The 23,596-nt window shown below is 45.0% G+C and overlaps 1 protein-coding gene across 2 annotated transcripts in view; it reads right to left on the bottom strand.

The window, feature by feature from the left end:
- Positions 1-3,168: 3,168 nt before the first annotated feature.
- The window catches only part of MATK (megakaryocyte-associated tyrosine kinase), a 143,171-nt gene continuing 122,743 nt past the window's right edge, over positions 3,169-23,596 (bottom strand). For both annotated transcript variants that reach the window (XM_075337848.1, XM_075337847.1), the window contains exons 11-12: positions 3,768-3,854; positions 3,169-3,680 (exon numbers count right to left, since the gene is read on the bottom strand). In XM_075337848.1, coding sequence (XP_075193963.1) covers positions 3,507-3,680; positions 3,768-3,854 — 261 coding nt within the window. In that variant the 3' untranslated portion in view covers positions 3,169-3,506. The remainder of the gene's footprint in view (positions 3,681-3,767; positions 3,855-23,596) is intronic.

Genomic DNA, 23,596 nt, shown 5'->3' with positions numbered 1-23,596 from the left:
TTCTCCAGCTCTGCTGCCTCCCGCTCCTGACCTCCTATCAACACACACACAGACACACACACTGAGCACATATACACACATAGCAGACACACATGGATACACCGTGCGCATACACACATAGCGCACATGCATGTATACACACACACACACTGAGCACACACACACTGAGCACACACACACACACTGAGCACACACACTGAGCAGACAGACACACACACGCACATAGCAGACACACATGGATACACCGAGTGCATACACACATAGCGCACATGCATGTATACACACATACACACACACACACACTGAGCACATATACACACATAGCAGACACACATGGATACACCGAGCGCATACACACATAGTGCACATGCATGTACACACACACACACTGAGTACATATACACACACGCACACACACACTGAGCACACACACATAGCAGACAGACACACACACACATAGCAGACAGACATGGATACACTGAGCGCATACACACATAGCACACATGCATGTATACACACACACACACACTGAGCGCATATACACACATAGCAGACACACATGGATACACCGAGCGCATACACACATAGCGCACATGCATGTACACACACACACACACACACACACTCTGCTGTATACTCACCCAGTGATGCGGTCCCCGGCATTGAAGTCCCCAGCGCTGTTCCCGCTTCCAGCTCCACAGGGCACTGAATATTCAGTGAATATAATCAGTGGCGATAAGGACCGGGAGGCAGCAAAGCTGGAGACAGCATCGCTGGAGAGAAGTAAATATAGAAAATATTTTTATTAAAAAGACCCATATTTTCTCCGGTATGTTTTACACTGATGTCACACGGATCACATCAGTGTGCGATCCGTGTGACATCCGTGCTGCCGCAGATGCCTGCGTTTGTGCGTGGTCATGAAAAGTCACACGGTCCATGTGCAAACACGGATGTGTGAGGCACATCATAGAATAGCATGGGTACGTGTGACATCCGTGTTAAAAAAGGATGTTACACGTACCTAAAACACGGACGTCTGAAACCAGCCTACGGCAGCGCACCGGATCCGCCAAAATGGAGAAAAGCCGGATGTGTGAAACCACTAGCTTACCCCGACTCCCGGCACACTTGTGCCGGAGCCGGCGTAGGCTGGTAACCATGGTACACATCGGGTAACTATAGAAACCGCTTTGCTTAGTTACCCAATGTGTAACATGGTTACTAGCTTAACCCGGCTCCCTGCCCATTCGGATCGTTGGTCTCCCACTGTCAAACACGCCGATACGTGCTGCACAGCAGGAGACCAACGAGCAAAAAATTAACCATCATTATTCAAGACTTACTGATTATATTATTATTCAATCTGCTAACCTACATACACATTCTAGACTACCCGATACGTTAGAATCGGGCCAACTTCTAGTATACAGTATAAAGTCCCCACATCTCCCATATACACAGTATGATGAACCCATAGTTCCCTATATACAGTATAATGTCCCCACATCTCCCATATACACAGTATGATGGACCCACAGCCCCCCTATACACAGTATAATGAGGCCACAGCTCCTCTACACACAGTATAATGAGCCCACAGCTCCCTATACAGAGTATGATGGGCCAACAGATCCCCTATACACAGTATAATGAGCCCACTCCTCCCCTATACACAGTATAATGAGCCCACTCCTCCCCTATACATAGTATGGTGGGTCCACAGCTACCCTTTACATGATATGATGTTTGCACTGCTGCCTCAAAACACTATATAATTACCTCACACTTTAAAAAGGTCCCAAACTGTATAATTGCCTCCGTATTAGCTGCTATGCTGTACAATGGCCCCCACACTTTGAGGTCCTTCCACAGGTGTCCCTACAATGTATGAGGGGCCCACCCATAGTATGAGAGGTCCACACACTATATGAGGGCCCTCCACAGTCATACTCAAACTGTATAATGGCCCCACATTAGCTCCTAAACTGTATAATGGTCCCACATTAGTTCCAAACTCTATAATGGCCCCACATTATCCCTTCAAGCTGCATAATGGCCACTATAATAGCCCTCAAACTTAATAATGGCTCTCATATTAGCCCCCAAAATGTACAATGACCCTACATTAACTCCTAAACTCTATAATGGCCCCACATTTGCCAGCAAACTGTACCATGAACCCTATACTAGCCTCCAAACTCTATAATGTCCCCACAATAGCCCCCCAAAAAATGAATAAAGGCTCCCATGCTTCATGAGGGCCCCCAGCAGTAGTCCGTACAATGTATGAGAGCATCCCCTACACTTCTCAGGCTCCCCCCCACAGTAGTCTCCACACTGAATGTTGGTGCTCCATTGTTTTTATGCCCCAACAGTTCACCACAAGTTTTAGTTAAAATGATATACTCACCTAAACCAGGATCCTGATGAGACCATTAGCACAGCAACATGCTGTTATGGCTGTTATAGCGCCGACACATGCACAGGGTGTCAGAGTCCCAGTGAGATGTCATCACTGCGAAGGGACTCTGATGCCCTGCGTGCGTGCGTGCCAGTGTCTCAACCACTGCATCTCCTTCCGTTCAATAGGTGCCCTGCGATCTTTAAAATGGATAGTGGTAGTACAGGGAGATAATGTACAGCTTAACTATAAGGGCACCCTGCACACGCTGATATAGTTAAGGGTAGCTTTGGGTTGGCCCCCTCAGAGTGCAGGGCCTGGAGCGATCGCACCCTCAGTAACTGCACTACTAATTGCAGTGCATGAACCACACAGACCTCTGTGCTGCATACATTTCAGCTGGATGTGCACCCTCGGACGCACATCCAGATTAAGCACACAATGGCGTAGGGCAGGCCCCTGGACTCTCGGGCCCGATCGCAACCTCTGCCACCGCTATTTATATGTCCCTGGGGTTAAGTCAGTGATGCTTTGGAATGAAAGTGAAATATCAGTGCATTCATATCCCAATAGACTCTGTACAGTTTTGGTGTACACAATGAATGAGCTGTGTTGCTATAGAAAATAAGAGATCCATAAAGCTATGCTCCCTTGATCAGTATTTGGTGTATTTTAATGTTGTAGATTTTTGCAGTATTCCTGCTCCTCTTATCTGAATTAGGTTAATTACATTTTTTTATTCCTTTTTAACCTGACACCCAGCGGTCAAACTCCTAGCGATCAAGAACTTATCCCCTATACAATAAATGGGGAATCATTTCCAAACTTTGGAATAACCCTTAAAGAATCTAATAAAAACGCTACAAATCATTTTTACTTCTGCTTTCATAGGAGGGAAATTGTAAAGATATATACTAAAGGCATAAAATTGTTTTGTCATATAAAACAGAATGCCATGTACAACAGGTAATACCTAGTGTTCTACATATATCTGATTTATTACATTGAAAGATATGTGAAACAGTGTTTATGGGAAAGTGAGAAATCACCCCAGCAACATCCTAACCAAGCAACATTGTTGATACATGTGCCCTAATACATTTTACCCGCTTATGATTATTTTCTCAAATTTTTCTCTCAATTTCTTGAATGAAGGGCGTTTGCCTGGATCTTCTTCCCAACAACTCTTCATTAGTGTGTACACAACAGGGTGGCAATCTTCTGGAGCATCCATGCGATAACCACTCTGCACCTTTTCAACCACCTCTCTTACGGTCTGCAAAAAAGTGGGCATCACATAAATATCTATGTAGATAGATGGATAAATAGATAGAAATATAGATAATGAAGGAATATCTCTTACCATTTTTGGATATGGGGCTCGTCCATAAGAAAATACTTCCCACAACAGTACACCAAAACTCCATACATCTGACTTAGAGGAGAATTTCTAGAGGTTTAGGGATTAAATTGAATAAAACAAGGTCAATTTTATAATGTAGCCATCAGAAAGGTTGGTAATTGTCTATTTTAATGAACAACAATGAAAAATCTGGCATATAGCGTATTAGCCAGTAATAGGATTGTGGATCTAGAAACAATTTGTAATTATACAATAGGGTGGCACGGTGGCTCAGTGGTTAGCACTGCAGTCTTGCAGCACTGGGGTCCTCAGTTCAAATCCCACCAAAGACAACATCTGCAAGGAGTTTGTATGTTCTCCCCGTGGTGTGTGGGTTCCCTCCAGGTTTCCTCCCAAACTCCAAAAATATATTGATAGGGAATTTAGATTGTGAGCCCCAATGGGGACAGTGTTCCTGATGTATGTAAAGCGCTGTGGAATTAATAGCGCTATATAAATGGATAAATATTATTATTATATTTATGAAATGTCAATTCCAGTCAGATACTTAAAGGAGTTGTCCGACATAAACTCCAACATTTTTTTTTAACCTAATGTATGCTGTATTGTCATCTAAAACATCCCTACATTATTTTTTATTTGTTTCTGACTTTTGTTCCTCTTGAATTATCACTTTATTCTCTGCAGCCACTTGACTTTTTCTTTCCTTGGTTGCCAAACCTCACAGTCAAAGCTGGCACGCGCCGGCCTCAGTGTCCAGCCCCGCCCTCTGCCCGCACTCTGCACACTCATTGGCTGTCAGTAGTCTGCTCAGCACTGACCCACTCACAATGGAAATACAGAGCAGTGACACTACCTCTCACCTGTGACAGCACAGTCACCTCACATCATATCCACAATGTTGACAGAGTTGTTACAGGGCAGTTTTTTTTCGCTTTTTTGTAATCAGTAAAAGCAAGGAAAAATCATCCCAGCAAAGTCTATTAGCATTGTGACTTGTGCCCACGTTGCTTCTTTAATGGTTGCTTTTTTTGTTGCTGAAAAAAAAGCAACATGTCAACTACTCTTAGTAGTGCGACTCATTTCCCTTATCCTTTACAGTAGTCTATGTGTAAAGTATTTTAAATGATTGTCTGCATGTTGTACAACATTTAATACATTTTCTATAGTTGTTGAAAAATATATTTGTGGACCTGAATTGTTGTATAGGGTATTAGTATTTCCTTAGGGACACTATACTTCCTATTTAGATGCTATTTATAGGCTATATGTCAATTGTTTTAGTGTTTTTTCTGCTTTTCTCCCTAATTGCCTTCAATGAAGCGAGTGAAAAACACAGGAAAAACTCATGTATATTGCCCACGTTGTTTTTATTTGTGTGCTTTTTTACATCACTGGGGTTCCCTGCAATAAATATGAGCGGTCCTGATCGACAAAAATCGGAAAAAAATCATGTGATCTTTGGCCGGATCAGGATCGGACATCCGATCATTTACCGTAAAAGATCTTGCCAAGGATCGGATGGCAAAAACCATCCTCCCCCTGCCCATTACAGCGATGTCAAGTATTGGCATGGCTGTGATTGGCCACTGTAAAAAAAAAAAAAGGAAAGCAAAAGGGTTAAAGCAGTACATACTTACAGTGTCCCCGTGCCTGACCATTATCTCTAATGAATATTCACTGCTTTCCACTGGCGTATCTGATTGGCTGCAGTCAGACCCCGCCCCTAGACAGCGTCTGTTGAATGGTTGGAATCACAGGCGCTGTATAGCAGATATAGCCGGCTACAAGCTGCAGCCCCCCGCCATGCTCTTATTTTGGCTGTGTATCAAAATAAGAGGAACTGCATGCGGCTTTTTTTTTTTTATATAATTATTTAAATAAATAATTAAAAAAAAAAAAAAAACAGCATGCGGTCCCCCTATTTTTGATACCCAGCCATAATAAAGCCTGACATCTGGGGCTGGTATTCTCAGCCTGGGGAGTCCTATGGTTATTACGCCACCCCACAGACTAAGAATAGTAACATGCAGCTGACTGGGACTGTCGCATCTATTAGATGTGACAAGCCCAGTGTTTTATCCGGCTCTTCCCCATTACCCTGCTGCGGTGGCTATTGAAATGAGGGTTAGCACACAAGGCGAGTAAAACAGAGCAAGTGGAATGCATCAGAAAATTGCATTCTACCCGCACCCATGTTACTCTACGGGGCAACTCGCATGAGGGATTTTATTTCTCAGCCCAAATTGGAGTGAGAAAACAATCGCAGCATGCTTCGGGTGGAATCCAATTTGTTTTTACTTGCACCCATACAAGTCTTTAGGCGCTGTAATGTACTGTACAATGATTATATCTGTCTCTTTAAGAATAACCAGGTCTGGTGAATTGTGGGTAGGGACAGGAAGGGAGGTGGAAAAGAAGTTTTAGTTTCAGTTTAGACCATGCTGATGAAACTGTTATGCTGTATACTGGAGAGAGAAGGTGAAGAGTAAAGTTCAGTTAGAATTTACTCTCATGGATTCCTTATACCGTGTGGATATTACAACTGGCGACAAGGATGGGATATAATCACCGGATGCACATGTGAGTACTGATGCCTGTTTTACCGCTCCACATGCCAGCACCACTGAGAGCCTCCATCATGGCTGAACACTTGCACACCTTCCCACAGTTTGATATGACTGATGTCATTAATGTCTTCCAGAACTTTAGAAAATGGCTATACAGGTTTGAGAACTTCCTAAAAGCTATGGACATAAAAGAGGAGAAAAGAAATAAAGCCGTGCTCCTGCTTTGCGCAGGCACAGGAGTCTATGACATATACAGCACGTTACCTGCAGCCGAGACAGACACGTACAGCAATTGCACTAAAGCTCTCACTGACTATTCAACCCCAAACAAAACATCAAATATGAAAGATACAAGTTCAGGATTGCTAAGCGGCTTCCAGAAGAGTCCTTAGACACCTATGTCACCCGGCTGAAAGAGCTAGCACATGGATGTGCATTCATAGATGTAGATGATGAAATTCTAACTCAAGTAATTGTTACCTGCTCCTCTAATAATATAAGGTGTAAAGCGCTGCAGCAGGATCTCTCTCTGCATGACTTACTCAAAATGGCCCGTGCTAAATAAATAGCAGATCATCAGGCTACCGCAATGGAGAATGGGGATAATTTACATGTGCATAATCTCAAACTTAAAAGTACACAAGACAAGTGAGCCCCGAAACAAAAGAAATGTTATAGATGTGGACAGGATTTCCTCACCACCTGAACAACTGTCCAGCTATAGAACAGACATGCAGTAAATGCGGAAAAGAGAATCATTTTGTAGCTGTCTGCAAGTCAGCACAAAACAAGTCTGGAGGTTGTTTTCTCAGCTATCATACTGCCTTAAAGCTGGGTCTCATCCAGATTATTAATCCCATAACTGACCCTGCGGATATGGAGATACAAGCCATGGCGAACAATTTTCCCTCCCTATTTAGTGGTTTGGGGAAACTGAAGGACTTTCAAGTACAACTTCATGTGGATGACAGTGTTCGTCCAGTAGCCCAGCCTCATAGGCGTATTCCCTTTCACCTGAGGAAGAAGGTAGAAAAGGAACTCCCAATTCCTCATGAATGAGGACGTTATTGAAACTGTTACTGGTCCCACTCCGTGGGTTTCTCCATTGGTGGTAGTTCCAAAATCAAAGACTCCTGAGCAGGTGAGACTGTGTGTTGACATGCGCCTGCCCAACACCGCTATGCAGAGAGAAAGACACATCTCACCCACGATTGATGACATCATTCATCTATTAAATGGAGCGACGGTCTTTTCAAAGCTCAACCTCAATAAGGGCTATTACCAATTAAAACTGAGTCCAGAATCCAGATACTTGACAACATTTTCCACACGTGGGCCTCAGAAGATATAAGAGATTGACTTTTGGGGTCTGCTCAGCAGCGGAAATTTTTCAGGATGCGATAAGGAGTGTCATTCAACACATTCCAAATGCCTTAAATTACAGTGATGACATACTGGTTTCTGGTAAAACTCAAGCTGAACACAATCATGCTCTTTATTTATGCTATCTTCAAATGCCTGGTCTCTGCTGGACTCACTTTAAATAAAGAAAAATGTGAATTTGATAAAAGTTCATTAGAGTTCTATGGTCACATCTTCTCAGCGAAAGGAGTACAACCTGATCCCAATAAAGTGGAATCCATCAAAGCAGCCTCAATTCCACAAAATTTCCCGATTCTGCGATTGATCTGAAGGAATTAAAACTATTCTCAAGTGTACGGGAAGAATTATCAGTCACTGAAGAACACCTCATCCTTTGAGGTACCAAGCTGGTTGTGCCTAAGACTTTGCGTAGCTTAGTCATACAGATAGCACATGAAGGTCATCTGGGAATTGTTAGCACAAAAAAATTACTCAGAGAAAAAGTGTGGTTCCCAAATATGGATCAATTGGTGGAAGAGGAGATTAAACACTGCTCTACCTGTCAACTAATTACTCCATCATCAAATTTAGAGCCATTACAAATGTCTCCAATACCCTCTGCTGTGTGGGAGGAAGTGACAGTCGACATATATGGACCATTACCCAATAGCCAATACATTCTAGTAACAATTGATGAATAATCTAGATACCCTGTCATTCCATTTGTCTCTTCAACATCTGCTACTAGTGTCATACCAAAACTGGATGACATATTCTCAGCATATGGCATTCCAAGAGTGGTCAAAACAGACAATGGACCTTCGTTCAATTGACATGTGTTCACACAATTTGCTGAATACTTGGGGTTCAGTCACAGGAAAATCACACCTTGCTGGCCGCAAGCCAATGGAATCGTAGAACGTTTTATGTGCACTATGGGAAAACGAATTAAGGCAGCTAGTCTGGAGCACAACCCACTGAAACAGTCATTATACAAATTAATGCGCAATACGCCACATTCTACTACCAATGCTGCTCCAGCTTATTTAATATTTGGCAGAATTCTGCGTGTACGTTTCCCTGATGTGACCAGCCATCCCCTACCAAGTGACTCCTCTGTGCGATAAACAGATTTCTTTAACAAACAAGCCATGAAACATTATGCACACAAAAGGCGAAGGGCACACCAAAGTGCTATCAACAGAGGTGATGTCGTTGTTGTGCGTCAAAGACCAACCAACAAGAATTCAGCTGTATATAGTCCTGCAAAATATAATGTTACTGAAAGAAAAGGCAGCATGGTCACGGCTGAGCGGGATGGACACTCCATAACTCGAAAGTCTTCACATTTTAAAATCATACCTCAAAATAATGGTAATAAACTTAGTCTGGTGGAAGATTTGGTACTCGACAATGGAGAGGAACATAAGGAGGTAACGAATTCATCAACAGTAGACACCCCCGCTGAGCCCAGACGTTATCCAAAACGAGAAAGAAGGGCTCCATCGAGGCTTATTGAAGAAGTGTAACTGTTTTTTTCCTGATTTGAATTGACCAAATAAGGCAAAATGGACATTCATCTTTCTTGGACGCTTTTCATGTCCTTGCATTGTTTTTTTCTTATTCTAGGTTGTTAAGAAAAAAAAAAAAATGGGCATGATGTAATATACAATGATTATATCTGTCTCTTTAAGAAAAAACAGGTCTGGTGAATTGAGGGTAGGGACAGGAAAGAAGGTGGAAAAGAAGTTTTAGTTTCAGTTTAGACCATGCTGATGAAACTGTTATTCTGTATGCTGGAGAGAGAAGGTGAAGAATAAAGTACAGTTAGAATTTAATCTCGTGGATTCCTTATACCGTGTGGATATTACAGGTGCGAGAGAAACCTTGCATTGCCCTCACATTACATCGGTGTAATGCGAGTGCAGTGTGAGAATTGCATCAGCTGATAATGGAGGAGATAGGGAGATTAATCCCTCCCTCTTATCCGCAGCGACCACCCTATCCTCAGCAGCTGTACTGCGATTGTAGGATTGCATCACTGTGGCATGACAGTCGCATGACACTTGGCTTACACTCGTAGCAGAGTGTGCGACGAGTGTCATGCGATTCACTCACATTAATGCCCGTGTAGTCCTAGCCTAATACAAGAAATTAAAAACAGCCCACGACGGTCAATAAACTCACAAACTAGTGATGGCAGGCGTCTATGACACCCCACATCAGTAATCCGTAAGTGAAAGTAAATAAACATAGAGAACGGAAAAATCCTTTATTTGAAATAAAAGAAAAAGAAATACCCTCTTTCACCACTTTATTAACCCCAAAACATCCCTGAAGATCTGACGTAATCCACACGTGGTCCCACAACAATACCAGCACTGCTGCATCTGAAATTACAGAGTGTGATCATGGAACATGACCGAACGCTGTAACTGCAGGCAGAGAGTGAGCTGCGAATAGAGGTGACGTCACTCAGGTTAGTGAGCCATGGCCACACAGTTCACGTATGGCCACTGTTAACCTGAGTGACGTCACAAGGTTAATCCAGTTCATGTCGGCAGATCACTGGGGTTTCCTGCAGATTCACCAGCATGAACATCACCAGGGTTCCCTGCACCTAGGCCTCGCGGACTTTACCGCGGGACTTTGCTGGAGGGAAGTCCGGTCTGTGAGGCGATCCGTAGTTTAGTAAGCCTGGGTCGTCATAGGGATCACCCAGGGTTACTATGGCAGCAATCGGGCGCCCGTGATCACTTTCCAGAGACCTGATCGCCAGGGAGTGGTAAGAGATGCCTGTCCCTGCCTTCTGACTGCAGCATTCAGGGGGTTAAATTGCTGGGATCGGCATGATTACCACTCCGGGCAGTGAGAGCTGAGTGCCTGTAACATCAGCTGAAGACCCGGCAGCAAGTCAGTGATCAGTTGTCAGTGTCAGTGATCAGGTTTCAGAATCAGTGATCAGTTGTCAAACGGTATTTCTGATATTTAACACTGATATATGATCATGTCTTAAAATGGACACTGTACCCGTAATCACTAGAGTTGAGCAATGTTTGATTGGAACAGTTCGCCAATTTCAAATGCGAGTGATTTTGGGCGACGTTCGAGTCGTTTGACGAACTCGAACGATGTGCTTCAAGTTCCGCTGTTCGAGTTACGTTCGATAACGGTTCGATCACCAAAAGCGTGGCTTTTCACAGTAAGGCTATGTGCGCACGTTGCGTATCTGCATGCGTCCTGCATCCCCAGCAGAATCCCTCTCTCTTTCCTACTCACCGATCACAGGCACGGCGCTGCATGGCTGTCACAAAGCTCTGGCGGCTTTTCCTCCTTTGAAAATGGCTGCCGCTTCATTATTCAATCTGGTACTCCCTGCTTTCCCTGCCCACCAGCGCCCATGATTGGATGCAGTCAGACACGCCCCCACGATGAGTGACAGCTGTTTCACTGCAACGAATCACAGCCGCCGGCGGGCGGGTCTATATCGTGCAGTAAAATAAATAAATAAATAAATAATAAAAAAAAAAACTGCGGTTCCCCCCAATTTTGATACCAGCCAGGATAAAGACACTCGGCTGGAGGCTGGTATTCTCAGGATGGGGAGTGCCACGTTATGGGGAGCTCACCACCCTAACAATATCACCCAGCAGCCGCCCGGAATTGCCCCACCCATTAGATGCGGCAGTACCGGGACTCTACCCAGCTCATCCCGAATAGCCATGGTGCGGTGGCAATCGGGGTAATAAGGGGTTAATCATGAGAGGCGTGTCCCCGAGATACCTTCCATAATTAACCTGTAAGTGAAAGTAAATAAACACACACAACGAAAAATCCTTTATTTGGAATAAAAGACAAAAAAACACCCTCTTTCATCATTTTATTAAAATCCCCAAATACCCCTCCAGGTCCGGAGTAGTCCACAAAGGTCCTGCGACGCATCCAGCTCTGCTACATGAAGCTAACACGAGCGCTCTGTGTCAGATCTAAGCAGCAGCTGAAGTGAGCTGCGCTGCCACCGAAGAGAGCTGCGCTGCCACCGAAGACTTCACTCAGGTAGTGCCTGCGCGTGATATATCTCTACTGCAATACAGAGGTCAAAATTACCAAATCTTTCTATTCTTTTCATTAGAGACAGTGGCTCAATGGATAGAGCAACTGCCTAAGGAAAATTAGTTCACGAGTTCGAGTCCCGGCCATCACAGTAAAGAATTTAATTTATTTTTAATTTTAAATTATAATTATTATTTATTTATAATTTAATTTAATTATGCACTGAGGGGAGGAGCCTGGCATCAGCTGTGAGCCGCAGGACACACCTCTAAAATTAGAGCAGTTCACGGAATGAGGCTGCATTGCTCTCTCCTCTTTCTCTTCTCTCTCTTCTCTCTCTCTTCTCTCTCTCTTCTCTCTCTCTCCTCTCTCTCCTCCCTCTCTTCTCTCTCTCCTCTCTCTTCTCTCTCTCTTCTCTCTCTCTCTCTTCTCTCTCTTCTCTCTCTCCTCTCTCGCTTCTCTCTCTTCTCTCTCTCCCTCTCTCTCTTCTCTCTCTCTTCTCTCTCTCTCTTCTCTCTCTTTCTTCTCTCCTCTCTCTTCTCTCTCTTTTCTTTCTCTGTCTCTTTTTCTCTCTCTTTTTCTCTCTCTCTCTTTTTCTCTCTTTTTCCCTCTCTCTCTTTTTCTCTCTTTTCCCCTCTCTCCTCTTTGTAGCTGAATAACTCACGTCTGGATTCCGTACTGCAATACAGAGGTCAAGATTACCAAATCTTCCTATATTTTTCATTACAGGCAGTGGCTCAAGGGATAGAGCTGCCGCCTAAGGAGAGTTAGTTCACGAGTTTGATTCCCGGCAGTCCCGGTAAAGAATTTAATTTATTTATAATTATTATTTATTTAGGAGCCGGACATCAGCTGTGAGCTGCAGGACACACCTCTAAAATCGGAGCAGTTTACGGAATGAGGCTGCATTGCTCTCTCCTCTCTCTCTTCTCTCTCTCTCTTCTCTCTCTCTCCTCTCTCTTCTCTTCTCTCTCTCCACTCTCTCTCTCTCTTTTTCTCTCCCTTTCTCTCTCTCTCTCTCTCTCTTTTTCTCCCTTTTCTCTCTCTTTTCTTTCTCTTTTTTCTCTCTCTTTTCTCTCTCTATTTTCTCTCTCTTTTCTCTTTCTCAGACCTGGCGATGATCAGCTGATGTGGTCACCTGACGGAATCAGCTGACACTATAAGTCGAGCGGTGAGGCCGGCTTTTTACCACCGAGACAGGAGTCTGCACAGAAGTGTGCAGTTTTTGGGGTTTTTTTGCACTGATGCATCAGCTAATTGTATAAAAGCTGTTTATACAATCAGCTGCTGTGTCATGTGATTCAGGCCCTTGAACCTGACACATCATCTGATCGCTTTGCCTTCCGGCAAACCGATCAGATGATATTGGATCCGGATTGTACGGCGCGGGACCCTTGACCCAGGATTACTGTGGAGGTTTTTTTTTATTTCAATAAAGATGGAGTCACTAATTGTGTTGTGTTTTATTTCTAATAAAAATATTTTTCTGTGTGTTGTGTTTTTTTTTCTGTACTAGAAATTCATGGTGGCCATGTTTAATATTGGCGTGACACCATGAATTTCGGGCTTAGGGTCAGTTGATAATATACAGCTAGCCCTTACCCCATTATTACCCAGCAAGCCACCCGTCACCAGGGCAGCTGGAAGAGTTGGATACAGCGGCAGAAGATGGCGCTTCTATGAAAGCACCATTTTCTGGGGCGGCTGCGGACTGCAATTAGCAGCAGGGGTGCCCAGAAAGCTTGGGCACCCTGCGTTGAGGATTCCAATCCCCAGCTGCCTAGTTGTACCTGGCTGGACACAAAAATTGGGCGAAGCCCACGTCATTTTTTTTTAAAATTATTTCATGAAATTCATGAAATAATTAAAAAAAAAAAGGGGCTTCCTATATTTTTGGTTCCCAGCCGGGTACAACTAGTTGGCTGGGGGTTGGGGGCAGCCCGTAGCTGCCTACTGTACCTAGCTAGCATACAAAAACATGGCGAAGCCCACATAAGTTTTTTGGGGGGCAAAAAACTCCTGCATACAGTCCTGGATGGAGTATGCTGAGCCTTGTAGTTCTGCAGCTGCTTTCTGCTGTCTGTATGGAGGAGAGCAGACAGCAGCTGCAGAACTACAAGGCTCAGCATCCTCCATCCAGGACAGTAGGCTGGAGGGAGAGGCAGGGGGAGCAGAACTGCAAGGCTCAGCATACTTCATCCACTAGTGTATGCCGGAGAGTAGACAGCAGCTGCAGAACTACAAGGCGCAGCATGCTGCATCCAGGACTGTATGCTGGAGGGAGAGACAGGAGGAGCAGAACTACAAGGCTCAGCATGCTCCATTCTCTAGTGTATATAGGAGAGCACACAGCAGCTGCAGAACTACTAGGCTCAACGTGCTACATTCACTAGTGTATGCAGGAGAGCAGACAGCAGCTGCAGAACCACAAGGCTCAGCATACTCCATCCGGGACTGTATGCAAGAGTTTTTTGCCCACTAAAAAAATGACGTGGGCTTCGCCATATTTTTGTATGCTAGCCAGGTACAGCAGGCAGTTATGGCTGCCCCCAACCCCCAGCTGCCTATTTGTACCCGGCTGGGAACTAAAAATATAGGGAAGCCCTTTTTTTAATTATTTCATGAATTTCATGAAATAATTAAAAAAAATAAACGACATGGGCTTCGCCCCATTTTTGTGTCCAGCCAAGTACAACTAGGCAGCTGGGGATTGGAATCTGCAGCACAGGTTGGCCTGAGCTTTCTGGGCCTCTCTGCTGTGAATTGCAGTCCGCAGCCGCCCCAGAAAATAGCACTTTCATAGAAGCGCCATTATCTGGCGCTGTATCCAACTCCTCCAGCTGCCCTGGTGACGGTGGCTTGCTGGGTAATAATGGGTTAATACTAGCTTTGTTTTACTAGCTAGTATTAAGCCAGGGATTCTTAATGTCAGGCAAGTTTGACCCGGCCATTAACAATCTCAAATAAAGGGTTAAAAAAAGACACCACACAGAGAAAAAATGCTTTAATAGAAATAAATACACAGACACACTTAGAGACTCCATGTTTATTACCTTTTCTCACCCCTCCATGATCCTGTTCTTCTGCCTTCTTTCTCCTGCAACCCATGCAGATCTGCTACATCAGACAGCACTGCATGAGAGAAAGACGCTGCTGCTCCCGTGCAGTGTAATCACTCAGTGAGTGAGCAGAGGCTGTGGGTTGTAAGCGGTGACGTCACCGCTGCCAGCGTTGCTATAGTAACCGGTTGTGGCATCCAGTCCTTGCATGTGGGCTGACTCTGTAAAGAGCGCTGACATGCAGGGATGGGGAGTCGACCATGTGCCCAAGCATCTCGACGGTACATGGAGATGCTCAAAGGAGCACCGCATACCGGAGAGATGCACTGACAGGACCTAGCATGACATCTAGCCATGTGACAAGTCTGTAGCCAATGAGATAATAGACACGTGACTGGTCACATGCTATGACGATGTCACGGAAAGTCCTATCATCAGTGCTGGTTACCGGGAGGGCGCAGTGATGATCTTAAGGAAAAGCGGCGGAAGACAGAGTTCAAGACGTGTTGCGGGGACCTGTAAGTGTAATGGCAATGTTTATTAACTGTATGTGTACATGTATAATGTGTTTGTATGTGTTTTTGTTTGCCTGCCATTGTTTTCAATGGGGTTCGAAGGTGTTCGTCGAACATTCGCCGAACTAAGCTGCCGTTCGACGAACTGAACCGAACTCGAACACAAGGGGGGTAGCTCAACACTAGTAATCACTTTCCAGGAACCCGATCACCAGGGAGAGGTAAGAGATCCCTCTCCCTGCCTTTTGACTGCTGTTATTGCACTAATCGCAACATTCAGGGGTTTAAATTGTCAGGAGCGGCGTGAGCACTGCTCTGGGCAGTAAGAGCTGAGTCCCAGCTGTAACATCAGTGCCTGAAACCCTGAACCCCCGCGATTGCCATGACAAAAAAAAGCACAAGAAGCATGAAAAAAAAGCATGAAAAAAGCATGAAAAAAGCACATTTTTCAGCAGCTTTTTACCTGCCAAGACATGCTTTTTTGTACTGGAAAAAAAGCACTGTGAGCATATAGCTTTATAGATAAATGAATACTGTATAATGAAGACTACTGTATATATAGCACCTAATCTGAGTCTATAGCAGATATGTATGTGTGTATGGTGTATATATATCTATCTACTATATAAAAATATGTGTGTATGTGTGTGTATGTATATGTGTATTTACATGTGTGTATATGTATGTGTGTGTGTGTCCGCTAAAGGAATCTGCACTGTCGCATTTAGAATCACAAAGTTTTGCACAGACGCCTCAAATGTCTCAGGGAACGTCATAGACTATGTTTTGAGGGGAAAATTTAACCCCACGCTTTACAGTTATTCGCCAAAAACACTACTTGCATTAAAGTCAATTGAGCTGAGAACTAGAAGTCATTTAAAGGAGGTCTGATTGGTTGCTACAGGCAACGAAAGACATTGTTAGTGTGACGCCCCTGGACTATCAGGTCATCACAGGGTACTGGACAACCTATCCTCCTGTGCAGTATTCCACCTCCCTCTTGCTTCTGGGTCCCTATCTTAATAGTGTTGCCTCCAACAGCAAATCAAATCCTAGATACACCCTGCACCACACCCACCAGGCACACCAGTGGATGGCTTGAGTGGAATAAAGTCGCCCACCTGGGGAGTCAGGGAGGGGAGGAGTGTAGTCAGTGAGTAGTGAAGAGTGAGGAACCCTTCAAGCTGTGAGGAGCTCAGAGGAGGTCGGAAGTAGTGGCTCCCAAGGGAAGCTGTCTAGGTTGCAGACGGTGGTCTGGACCTAGAAGAGTTGGACCCCCGGTCGCAGGGGATTGTGGCAAGGTGCCTGGACCTTTCGAGGAAGACGGCCACCAGCCTAGCACTGTCACCGGTCCGGGACCGAAGGCACAGCGGGGTACACGGACCCTAGGTCGAGGAGAAGCTTCAGGCAACCTGACAATTCACCTGAGGAGAACGGAGCCTTTATGATCTGTTCCCACCAGCTCCAGAATCAGGGCATTAGCGCAATGAGGGAGATAGGACTTTCCAACCCAAAACGGTCTAGAAAATCCCAAGCGTGAGCCCTGAGAGCAAGCTCCCACACTTACCACAGTGGGGAGCGGGGCCCGGCAAGTTTCAGACTACTGGGCCACCACACTGAAGTTAAACTTAGTGCCAGGAGGCAAGTCACGGATCACCAGGCAACACTATAGGGGACGGGACCCGGACGAGCTCCCCTCAGCGGCAGCGGTACCCAGATAATTGGTTTACCCGGTTGTCAGCGTCTGCTTATGGACTGAGTACGAGAGTGACCCCTCCATCCCACGGCATTCCACACCGAGTCCCGGGGCATTCCCCTACCCGTGGAGGGCTATGACACCTTGCTGCCCCACTTCATCACCCTGGGTACTCCCAACGACAGTGGCGATACTCCCAATTACCGTACACCATGGATGGCATCACAAACTATATCTAAATTCCCCTGTACATACCCCCCTTTCATTTGAGTTGCCGCACGACCCCGGGTCCGGAGACCCTCGAGCCACAGCGAACCCGGATCCGAGCAGCTCGGCTGCTTCTCCGGGGGTGGCACATTAGTATAAGAAGCTTATGTGTGAGGTAATATGATTTCAGTGGAGAGATGGATAGACAGAGAGACAGAGACAGACACATAGAGAGAGAGACGGAGAGAGAGACAGACATACTTAGAGAGAGACAGAAAGAATGGGAGAGTGTGACAAAGTGAGAGTGACAGTTACTATCCCAGGCATTGCCGGGTGCTACAGATTATAAAAACCAATTTGGGACCAATTGCGGAAAATCCGTGGTAAATCTGCAGCAAATCCGCGGTAAATCTGTCTCAAACCGCAGCAAATACGCGGGTGCGGTTTTACCGCGGTTTTTACCGCGGGTGCGGGATTCTTTCAGAGGGTCCTTATTTTTTTTAAGAAAAAGGCACTTTCTAGTGCGCACATAGCCTAAGGGTATGTGCGCACGTTGCTTTTTACCTGCTTTTTACCTGCTTTTTTGCTGCTTTTTCTTCTGCGCTGTTTAATGCCAAAATGGATGTGTTCTTCTATTCAAGCAAAGTCTATGGGAATTTGGGTTTCTTGTTCACACTATGTTGTTCAAAATGCTGCCTTTTTGTGGCAGAACTTTGGTCAAAAACTCAGCTTTTCAAAGAAGCAACATGTCAATTGTTTTTGCCATTTGGGTTTTGCCCTGCAAAGCTGAGTTTTTGACCAAAGTTCTGCCACAAAAAGGCAGCATTTTGAACAACATAGTGTGAACAAGAAACCCAAATTCCCATAGACTTTGCTTGAATAGAAGAACACATCCATTTTGGCATTAAACAGCGCAGAAGAAAAAGCAGCAAAAAAGCAGGTAAAAAGCAGGTAAAAAGCAACGTGCGCACATACCCTTAGGCGGGCTTTGCACACTACGTCATCGCAGGTGCGATGTCGGTGGGGTCCAATTGAAAATGACGTACTTCCGGCATCGCATGCGACATCGTAGTGTGTAAAGGTTCGATGATACGATTAATGAGCGCAAAAGCGTTGTAATCGTATCATCGGTGCAGCGTCGGCGTAATCCATAATTACGCTGACGCGACGGTCTGATGTTGTTCCTCGCTACTGCGGCAGCACACATCGCTGTGTGTGAAGTCGCAGGAGCGAGGAACATCTCCTACCGGCGTCACCGCGGCTTCCGTAGGATATGCGGAAGGAAGGAGGTGGGCGGGATGTTTACATCCCGCTCATCTCCGCCCCTCCGCTCCTATTGGCCACCTGCCGTGTGACATTGCTGTGACGGCGCACGACCCGCCCCCTTAATAAGGAGGCGGGTCGCCAGCCAGAGAGACGTCGCAGGACAGGTGAGTCCATGTGAAGCTGTCGTAGCGATAATGTTCTCTACGGCAGCTATCACAAGGATATCGCAGCTGCGACGGGGGCGGGGACTATCGCGCTCGGCATCGCAGCATCGGCTTGCGATGTCGCAGCGTGCAAAGTACCCCTGAGTGTCACCCACTTGCCTGTATAGAGGGTTTTTGTCACCACTAATGGTGCTTTGCTTGACTTGCTCCCTTCTCCAGACACACATGACTCATGCTTGTTTCCTTGCTCAAAGGTGTCTCTCCTTAACTACAATTGATACAGGAACTGATTACACTAGTCTTTTTCACTCCTTAGTCTTCCTAGATAACTAGGTATTACCCTGTCCTTTCCAAAGAAGAATCTATACGAGTAGAATGGAAGACAGTGACCTCGCATGGCCAGTGGTTAGTATTGCAGCCCACGGGGAAATTAACAGTTATTACCACAGGAAAACACTGTTCAAATGCAATCTGTTTTTAGGGGAAATTCACCAGCCTGTCAACCTCCTTACAATTGGTACGGAAAAGCTAGTGTTGACACCACCGGTATGGCACTTTCACCAGAGGTGAGTATAGCTTCTATTTTTTTACTGAGGGGAAACAATAATTAAGAAAGGATATTTCAAGCAGTGGACAATCCCTTTAAATACAAATATAAAAATAAAAGCCAAGTCTGGAGACACTAAATAGTGGGACACCATTAATCACTACAAATGAAAGTGATGAAAATGGTTGAAAAAAGTTCACAATACAAAACATCTAATTTTATTCCATCTTGATTTAAAAAAGCAAACAAAAAAACTAACAAAAAAAACAAACCAAAACAGTAAATCGTAGTATTGCTAATATTCCATAGAAAACAGACATATTTCTGGGGTGTAGCCCACCCTTAGTTATAGCTGATATTAAAAAGCAAAAACAGAATTTAAAGGGAATCAGTCACCAGGTTTTTGCTCCCCCATCTGAGAGCAGAGTAAGGGCTCATTCACATGACCGTTTCGTTTGTCCTGGTCAGTTCCTGTTTTTTTGCGGACCCACGGACAGGACCATCTTTATAATGTGTTTTGTGTTGGATCAGATGGCACACGGAAGAACTTCCGTGTGCATCCGATCCTACAAAAAAACACATCGGATGCCGTATGTGCGTTCCGTTATTATGGAATATGTCCTATTCTGTTCCGTAATAATGGACCGTGACTCATTACAAGTCAATGGGCCCGCAAAATCCCCGGAAGCTGCACGGAAGTACTTCCGTGTGACCTCCGACGGGTGCCCGTGCAGTCTGTGTCCCGCTCAAGCCCCGCGGCTACTTGCATTGCAGTATCAGCAGCTTCTCACACTGCAGTGCGGGCAGCCGCAGGGATGATCTCCTGCTCTCCTGACTTCAGTGCCGTCAGTGCTGTCACTGCCTTCTATGCCTGCCGCGTTCTCACATCATGTATTGCGGGTGGCCCGAGACTGTCACTAGCGGTGACGTCACGGGCTCCCTCGATTCTTTGCTGAGAACGTGGCGGGCATAGAAGTCAGTGACAGCGCTGACGTCAGGAGAGCAGGAGATCGTCACAGCAGGTAATGATCTCATCTAACCTCCTGACAGCAGCGTTCGTCATCCCTTGCAGTGACCTGGGCTGACCTATTGATGTTAGCTCAGGTCACTGGACTGCTCTCCCAGCCAATGGGGAACATTTTGTTCTTCATTGACTGGGACAGTGACTATGGTATGGATTGTCATGGGACCCTCTTATTGGATTACGCCAGACCCGGATTTGATTGTTCTTTTCAATAAATTGGTGAAAGAGGGAATGGTTTGGGGAGTGTTTTTTCAAATAAAATTGTTTTTGTTGTCAATTTTTGTTTTATTACTGACTGGGTTTTTGATGTCGGGTATCTGATAGACGCGTGACATCACTAACCCCAGGGCCTGATGCCAGGTGACATTACACATCTGGCATTAACCCCATATATTACCCCGTTTGCCACCGCACCAGGGCAACGGGATGAGTTGGGATGAAGTGCCAGGATTGGCACATCTAATGGATGCGCCACTTCTGGGGCAGCTGTGGCCTGTTATTTTTAGGCTGGGAAGTGTCCAATAACAGTGGACCTCTCTAGTCTGAATACCAGACCACAGCTGTCTGCTTTACCTTGGCTGGTGATCCAATTTGGGGGGGACCCCGTGTTTTTTGTTTTAAATTATTTATTTAATTTTAAATAACAGCGTGGGGTGCCCTCTGTTTTGGATTACCAGCCAAGGTGAAGCTGCCAGCTGTGGTTTGCAGGCTGCAGCCGTTTGCTTTACCCTAGCTGGCTACAAAAGATAGGGGGGACCCCACGTCATTTTTTTTTTAATTATTTTTTTTTTGGACAAAATACAAGGCTATGTACCCTTTAGTGCCACATGAAAGTCACAAAAGGGTGCCAGCTTAGAATATGAAGGGGGGGGTGGGACATTATATATGTCTTTCTCATCTATCTGTCTATCAATCAATCTATCCATCTATCTATCCATCTATCTATCCCTCTATTCATTCATTCATTCATCCCTCTATCTCTCTGTCTCTATATCGATCTATCCATCTCTATATCTACTCATCTATCTTTCTTGCTGCTTCCGTTTTTTTCGGTCCGCAAAAAAAACGGAAGGCACACGGATGCCACACGGATGCATCCGTGAAACAAATGGACTGTTTTTTGCGGCCCGCAAAAACGGAACGGTCATGTGAATGTAGCCTAATATGGAGAAGACAGAGACCCTGATTCCAGCAATGTGTCACTTACTGAGCTGTTTGATGTCATTTTGATAAAATCAATGTTTTCATTGGTGCAGATCTAGCAGTTATACAGAGCTCATGAATATGCTGGACTACCTGGCAGCACACGAAGTAGTCCTCTATTGACAATCTACTGCTGATTAAACAGTGATTGTATCAAAACTACACTAAGCAGCCCCGTAAGTGACACATCGCTGGCATCAGGATATCTGCCCTTACGTTATGCTGCTCTCAGATTAGATAGCAAAAATCTGGTGACAGATTCCCTTTAAAATCCATATTAGCTAATCCACTGACAGTAAATCATGATAATGACAACTAGAAGCACATACACTACTCACAAAAAGTTAGCAATGTTTGGCTTTGGGGTGAAATTTCAGTAAGATCCTAAAATGCACTCCATGTTCTGTAAACGTTTGAATACACATATCCAGCTGTTTAATAGTTTAGTACTTTTTGCACAACTTGCTGTTTTCTAACAACCAGCTTAATGGCAACATTCATAACAAGTATTTGATCCATGAATCGCCCAATAAATTTCGGGGTTCAATTAGAATTGGCATTTAAACAGTCCTCCTCATCATGCTGTTCACATTTTGACATCATGAGACCAAGACGACATCTAACAATTGATCAACAGTACCTCATCATTACGAGACTTCAAGTGGTATGTTCTCAGACAGAAGTGGCCACTGAGCTTAGAGTGTCAGAAGGTCATCAGTAGGTTGCAACAGAGATACAGAGAGACTGGAATTTTTATTATGTTGACTAGTGATGGGTGAACTCACAGATATTCAGGATCGGCAGGAATAACCGGATTTTTAAAAAAAGAAATCGGATCCGGCCTGAACTTGATCCAACATATCTGGCCGGATGCCGGTCCACATATAAGTCTACGTGATTAAAAATGATGGTAGAAGGGATAAGAGCAGGCATGCTATACTTACCGAGGCTCTGACACGGCTATATCTGCTCCCGTGGTCGCCCATTCACTTTTTGGGCCGCTCATTAGGCTATTGCATATGAACTACTTTCCCTGCCCACTGGCATCTGTGATTGGTTGCAGTCAGACGCGCCCCCACCCTGAGTGACAGTGTCTGACTGCTTCCAAAAACAGGCGCTATGCACTTCTATCATACAGTAAAAATAAATAAAAAAATTGGCGTAAGGTTCCCCATATTATGATACCCAGCACAGATAAAGCCCACGGCTACAGGCTACAGTCCCCAACCATGCGCTTATTTGGCTGTGTATCAAAATAAGATGAACCGCATGCGGCTTTTTTTTTTTTTAAAGTATTTAAATAATTTAAAAAAAAACAGTGTGCAGTCACCCCAATTTTGATACCCAGCCATGATAAAGCCTGACAGCTGGTGGATGGTATTCTCAGGCGGGGACACCGATGATTATTGGCCCCCTCAGCCTAAAAATAGCAGCCTGCAGCTACCCAGAATTGTCGTATCCTTTAGATACGACAATTACAGCACTTTACCCAGCTCTTCCCAATTGCCCTGGTGCGGTGAGAATTGAGGTAATATAAGGGGCTAATATCAGCTCACCGCTGCCACTAAGCCCTAGATTAGTAATAGGATGTGCCTATGAGACCCCCCATTACTAATCTGTAAGTAAAAGTAAATAAACACAAACACTGAAAAAGTCCTTATTTAGAATAAAAGACAAAAAACCCCCACTTTCACTCCTTTATTAACCCCAAAAACACCCATGCAGGTCTGACGTAATCTACATGAGGGCCCATGACAATTCAGCTCTGCTACATCTGAAGCTCACAGCGAGCGCCATAGATCATGACCGCACTGTAATGCCTGATTGGAGCCACAGACTCAGACTGGCTGTAAGGGGAGTCTAGAGAAAAGCCGCTCACAAAGCAGGACCCCAAGAACTCTGCAACCCTTTAACCCCCTATACAGGGATTTAAAATTACACAGAGCCCCAGAGATCACTACCTGTGGTAGGCTGTAGTCCGTGGTCGTCAGGCAGGATCAAAAACCAGGAGATGCTAAACAGGAACAGAATCGGCAGGCAAGGGCGTAGTGAGGAGACAAAGCAGAGATCAAATCCGGAACTGGCAGCAAGGTACAAAAACGACAGGCAGGAGGGTAGTCAAACAACAAGCAAAGGTCAGCGCACAGGAATCAAAATACAAAC

This window comes from Anomaloglossus baeobatrachus, chromosome 1 (assembly GCF_048569485.1).
Source record: "Anomaloglossus baeobatrachus isolate aAnoBae1 chromosome 1, aAnoBae1.hap1, whole genome shotgun sequence".
Lineage (NCBI taxonomy): Eukaryota > Metazoa > Chordata > Amphibia > Anura > Aromobatidae > Anomaloglossus > Anomaloglossus baeobatrachus.
This window is presented reverse-complemented; position numbering and strand designations above follow the sequence as displayed.